The 6,413-nt window shown below is 34.7% G+C and overlaps 1 protein-coding gene across 1 annotated transcript in view; it reads left to right on the plus strand.

The window, feature by feature from the left end:
- Nucleotides 1–6,195, plus strand: part of MEDAG (mesenteric estrogen dependent adipogenesis) — a 12,632-nt gene extending 6,437 nt beyond the window's left edge. The window contains exons 2-5 of the mRNA XM_015815227.1: nt 694–803; nt 2,363–2,475; nt 4,006–4,291; nt 4,611–6,195. Coding sequence (XP_015670713.1) covers nt 694–803; nt 2,363–2,475; nt 4,006–4,291; nt 4,611–4,735 — 634 coding nt within the window. The 3' untranslated portion in view covers nt 4,736–6,195. The remainder of the gene's footprint in view (nt 1–693; nt 804–2,362; nt 2,476–4,005; nt 4,292–4,610) is intronic.
- The last annotated feature ends 218 nt before the right edge of the window (nt 6,196–6,413 follow it).

Here is a 6,413-nt window from a genome sequence, read left to right on the forward strand (position 1 = left end):
AAAAAAACATGCTTTGGAGCACATCAAAGTGCAGACAAGTCCTTAAAGCTGCTGCATCTTTTTCTGGGATCATGCAGTTGTCACAACAATCCTAGGAAAAGGTAGTTGCTTTAAGTAATTGCAGGTAAGTGCTAAATTTGCATCCCAGTGTGTTGCAAAACACTTCTTGGAGTGAATTTGAAGCTTTGCATAGACCTTCTATTCTGTATGATAGTCAGTCTGCATTGCTACCATTTCCTCTTTTTCCAGTTATTTTTCTGGAGAAAGAGGAAGACTTGGGGGCGAGGACTAGTGTCATCTCAGTTGTGACTGAAATGCTGCTTCTAGTTGTCCTGCAATCCTCCATAAATTATCTTTTCCATTTTTTGCTCCTCCTGTAATTTTAACACATTTATTAACTCCTTTTCCCACATCGGATGGGCCATACAAATCTATGGTGGGGCAGACTGTGAGATTTGAAAGAAACTATTAGGGGTGTCAAACTCCTGGCCTGTGGGCCGGTTGTATCATATGGAGGCCACGCCCACCTCAGCTCCAGCAATGCAAAAAAAGTCACGCTACATCACGACACGTCACGTGATGTACTGCTTTTAAAGCGCCTTCAAGAACTTATCATGAGTTTGCACAAAATCGCATTTTTAAATTCTACATTTAATCAATGCCTGAAAATTTACACTTTATTTTCTTCAACAGGCACGTAGAGTTGAATAGCCATCATGATTACAAAAACTACAGAGAGACTATACTGGGTCGGCCATTGGTGTTTTTCATTAATGTCAGAACAAAATATAATTCTACAAAAGGTATGTACCACAAGGCTATTGTAAAATGTACAGACTGACTGCCTTGCTTATAAAAAGATAATTGGATTCTTACTTCAAAATGGCATGATTGAATTGGGGTAAAGGGGCAGGTTGTGATGTCTCTGCGAAACTGGTAAGATTAGAATGTAAGGGTATGAAATATTTTAATTTTATAAAAACATGGCTCTTGCTCTAATAGTGTTAAATTTAAAAATGCCAAATTCCTAAGGAGCATGTTGCTTATGAAAGTGTTTTTACATACCTTGGGTTCTTATATATGGTTAAGTAGGTTGCTTTTCTGTAAGAGATTCTGTAAGTAAAACAATAGCACCTTTAATTGAATCCAAGCCTTTCTCCAGCCAGCTGCAAGAAAATGGAGTAGTCTGTATAACTTACAGCAGTTGAGCTTGTTATATCAACAAAGGTGCTATTCATAAGATTTACTAAAGTGGAACAGGATGATAAAATAGTCATTGCATCTTAGAAAGTCAGAGAAGAATTCTGTTCAGTATTAAACTCTAAATCAGAAATATGTAGCATAAAAGCAATGAAGTATAAAATAGACTTTAAATAAGAATTCTCTGATGTGTCTTATTTGTTTTGAAAATTTATTATTTTGGCTCTCCTAAGATAAAAATCATTTATAGTAGAAGGCAATAAAACAATTTAAATGACCAAGAATCTTGAAACATCATTAATAAACCTGAAAAAAACCCTAACAGATTTATTTATAAAACTTATATTCCACATTCTTGTTTCAATAACAATGCTAACAATATTAATTATAAAAATATTTACAATTAATAACCCTTTAGAATAATTATAATTAAAAATTAATAATTGTAGTGTTATTTGAAAGCCCTATTTAGTTTATTTCCAATGCAACAGACCCAATTTTCATCAGGCAGATTGGTTAATCTTAAATAGTCCAGATGTAATGTCATAAATTGAGATATATGATGTGATTTGCCTCATTTACCTCATGGCATTATTACACTAATGACACAAATCACAATGGCTTTCATATGTATTGTGTAGTTAAAAGTAATGGACATCCTCTCCCCCTAGGAATCTGTTAAAAGTGGTTTTACTGAAATTCAGTATAAACACTTAAAATGAAACATATAAAACCACAAATTTCTTGAAAAGTTGTAAAACGAAGGCATTTCTATCCTGCTCAAATGCACAGTTGTCCAATTAAACAAAAAGCTTTAGAGAACTGAAATGTCTTAAACTGACTTGGGGCCAACATAACTGAATAGGAGGGAATTCAAACATCATATTTACTTGTACTGTATGAAATTGGTTCTAAACAACACCCAAGATAAGAAAATATTTTAGAAAGCGATAAGGAAGTCTGAAGAAGGCTGACTTATTCCCCATAAAAATGCCTTCTTAGGAATGTACAGGTTCAGAAAAAAATATTTTAAAAAAATGCTTGTTTTGTAATGAATAGAACCACCCAGGGGCAAAACTTATTATGTATAAGTAAGAAAAATATTTGAGATCTGCAAATGTTTATTATTATTGTCTACATTACCAATGTTAAATCCCTTTAGAAAAAACATATACTTTACTTGTGAATACTCGACACCCAAAGATGAGAAGGCAGATGGAGAACAGCATGAACAATGTAATCTCATCTGTGATTGGGGAAAGCTATAAACTTCAGGTGAGTTGGGCAGATTTTTTGTTTAATGTAAGCTTTCTATCTTCAAGTTAGTATTTTGGATAAGTTTTAAGGAGCAAAGGACATTGTTCTTTGGATAAATTAGAAAAGCAAAGTCTTTCCCCTGGATGGATATTCATACAGCCATAAATCTACCCAAAGACAGTGAAAAGTGAATGTGGATTCAAGTTTTCTAATATTTTGCTATGTGACAGCTCAGGCCTAATTATCCAACAGTTATTAAAATCTGAGCTGGAGCTCAAACATGCTCCAAAAACAGCTTTTAATTAAGCTCTAGGTTCTTTGGGATAGAACATGTCTACATATATGTTGCTAAATGCATAAAAGTTAGTGGATGGCAACATTTCTGATGGTCTGTGTAGAGATATTGTGCTTTACTTCCCCCCTCCCCTTTTGTATACCCAAGCAGGCATTATTATATGGTACTTTCTGATGGCCATTTAAAATGATGGTAACAGACAAATTGCATTTTTACAATGTTTCCAGCAACCTTTATTTATTTATTTATTTATTATTTGAATTTATATCCCGCCCTTCTCCTTGCGGACTCAGGGCGGCTGACAATCAATTAAAAACACCACTAACAATCACAAGTTAAAATTAATTAAAATGAAATATTTAAATTGTCTAATTAAAAAGTAATTAAAAACCTTAATTCTACTGTCTCATCTATACTGCTAAGCCCTCCCAAAATTCTGGAAGACTATATAATATTTGGCAATATCATGTACAGAGCAGAAGAGGAAGAAGCAGGACAGTCCAAGAATAAATTCAGATGTTGTAATAGCCATGAGACCTATTGTTTAAAATCAGATCTCAAGCTGAAAAATGCAGACGAATTGCATTAGTAGTCACCTGTTAATATTGCTGGTATCAGATTTTATCTACCATTCTGGAACAAAAATGTAACAGCTAATCTTCATTTCTAAAGATACAAAGGCTAGCTGAATCTCAACTGTTTAAGGCATCGGGATTTTATACTACTATTGTCATCCATGTTAATCACCTGTTTGTTTGTTTGTTTATATGGCTGAACAATTTGCGGGGATCTCAATAATAATAATAATAATAATAAAGTTGGAAGGGACCTTGGAGATCATCTAGTCCAACCCCCTGCTCAGGCAGGAAACCCTATACCATTTCGGACAAATGGCTGTCCAGTCTCTTCTTAAAAGCTGCCAGTGTTGGAGCATTCATTTAAGTTTTTGGACAAGTGAGAGATAGTATGTCATGGATAAATATGGCTAGAATTTTGAAAGCTCTTTCCTAAGTGTTCAGAAGGATAGTTTTTTAGAAGTTACTGTATGTTAAATGTAGAGTTACAATTTTAATGCATTTCCTAGTTCAAAATGGGAGGAAACCATGAAGTTAGTTTTCAGAAATGGTAGCTGTAAGGAGCTCCAAGGTCTGTGTGTGTGTCTGGGGGGGGGGCAGGCTTTTAAGGGCTACATCCATTCCTGGAGCATTAGGCCAATCAATCAATTAATAACCATTTTTCTTTTCTCTGTACAGTTTAACTTCCAAGATGCTGTAAAGAAGTTTTTTCCTTCAGAAGCCTATCTGGTTAATGAAGAAAGTTTAAGTTTCTCCTATGAGTTCAAAACTGATGCCTTATTTGATTTCTTTTATTGGTTTGGGTTCAGCAAGAGCACTGTTTCAATGAATGGGAAAGTTCTTAATTTGTCAAGTACCAATCCAGAGAAGAAAGAAATTATAACTAAATTTCTGGATAAAATGAGTGAACCAAATTTGCGTTCAAACAGCTTTTCAGACAGGAAGTTCAGCATTATCTCTAGAGGTGAGTTGGTAAACTACTATGATATTTTAAATATTACATTCTTCATAGGTAAAACAGCTTTATTCTGTGATTAAGTTCACACATTGCAGTAAGACATTGTTGTTTGTTGAATAAGACACAATGGATCGTGTTTCTACAATATGGTAAGATATAAGCTGGAGTTTACAAACCACTAGGTTTACACACTTTTTCAGTTTTTAAACATCCAGCGAACTGGAATGTCTGGAAATTATGAATTGTTTGGATCAATATATTTGGTCAGGGTGGAGAAGTTTACTATTTTTTTAGATATTACATATGTATTTATATTATCTTGCAGTTTCAATAGATGATGTGTTTAATGGCAACTTGACATCACAGTCGACATGGATGGAGTCTCCTTTAGCTCTCTGGACAGTTTCAGGCTCTCAGAAGTCTGAAGACAGGTCAAGTATTGAAGTCTGATTCTCTTAACATTGAGAAAATATGTTGAAGAAAGAAGGAAGATAACCACATTAGGATTATCTTATTGCAGAATGCAAGGAGTTTCTGCCTTTTGTTGCAAATAATAGGAGTCTCTGCATTCTATGTTGCTTTCATTGATTCAGGATAAGACTCCCGATTACTGAAGAGACATTTACAGAGCTGGTTCTATGTTCAACATTAAAGGCTGTTGAAGCCTAGAGTTTTTGGTATTGCAGTTATCCGTATAGCTAGAATGATTTTAAATCTTGGATTATTTCAGTTTCTAAATAACTACCAGGTTTTCAGAATCATGGAAAAATACATTATTTTTTATTGCTCCAACATTTATCATATCTTGGCAAGTTGATAATTCCAAACAGCTTTGAATTGTAAGTAGCTGTGGCAGATAGTAACTATGAACTGGAGGGGTGGGGGTTGGTTGTTTTTTTTTTGTAAAATGGATGGTAAAGAACTGGCAGAAGGAATACTCAAATCCATGTCTTTGGATCCAGAAGTCATCTGCTGTCAGAGCTTGGCTGTATTCTGGCTTGGAAAATTTTACTGCGTAGCCTAACTTTCACTCATTGGGCATTATTTTCACAAGGGTTGTGCAATGCTTCAGATTTAATCCAAAAAAGAAAATTCAGGATACTCAACACAGCATCTGTTCAGTTCATTAAAGCAGCTACATCTTTTCCAGGATTATCCGGCTGCAAGCTGTGGTACTGTTCCAGGAAAAGACAGGCTGCTTTACATAGCAGCAGACAGGTGCTACATTATGCACTCCATATTTTGTTGTAATTGAATCCAAAGAGGTGTGCGGTGCACACGTTTATTTGTCCCTCTCAAATATAGAATAAACAATCTTTTCAGATACGTATATAAACATAACACATTAAAAGAGGTGCTTTGAATCAGAGCTTAATATCTTGGAATGTTATAGAAAGTGTCAGTGATATGTAGTCCACAGTAAATGGGAAGCGTATTGGCTGAATGGTTGTAAATTTGAGGAGTCACCTTGGGGCTACCTGCTGAATATTTTCCTTTTTCTTTATGACTTAACATTAAAACAATATTTTGATGGATGAAGTATAATCTTTACATCATGAAAAGCTGACCTTGTTAAATTTGAATTGCATGGTATATTTTGGGCTTATAGCAGCCTTTCTCACCGATGTCTTCTAGAGCTGCAGCTTCTAAAATTCCCAGCTGAATAGTCTTCTGGCTGTAGGCTCACCCAATCTGGAGAGCGCCAGCAGGTTTAAAGAATGACTGGAATGAATGTGCCATAAAATTATCTCTCATTTTCTTAGTAGGCTTTTTTTTATCATGTTAAATGTATACATCTTAAGGAATGCAATATGCAGTCCCTTTATATTGAAGAGACTTCATGTATAAACAATTGCCTAATCAGTGCCTTCTATATATCATTGTTTTACAATAAACAGAGGTTATATGGATCTCTTTTTCTTTTCTCAAGTTCGCTTTGCATGTTGCACAATGTCAAAAACCACAGTTCATCTATAAACAAGCTAGATTACACAGTAGGAACTTGAATAAGGGTTGCAAATAGGTAGGGGGGAAAACCCACTAAAAAGTACTAAGTATGTAAAATCCCAGAAGAGCATGATCTGGTGAAGGAATGGAATTTTCCAGATTCTCCAAAATGTTATCCTAG

Source organism: Protobothrops mucrosquamatus, unplaced genomic scaffold (assembly GCF_001527695.2).
Source record: "Protobothrops mucrosquamatus isolate PMUCROS unplaced genomic scaffold, P.Mucros_1.0 scaffold327, whole genome shotgun sequence".
NCBI lineage: Eukaryota > Metazoa > Chordata > Lepidosauria > Squamata > Viperidae > Protobothrops > Protobothrops mucrosquamatus.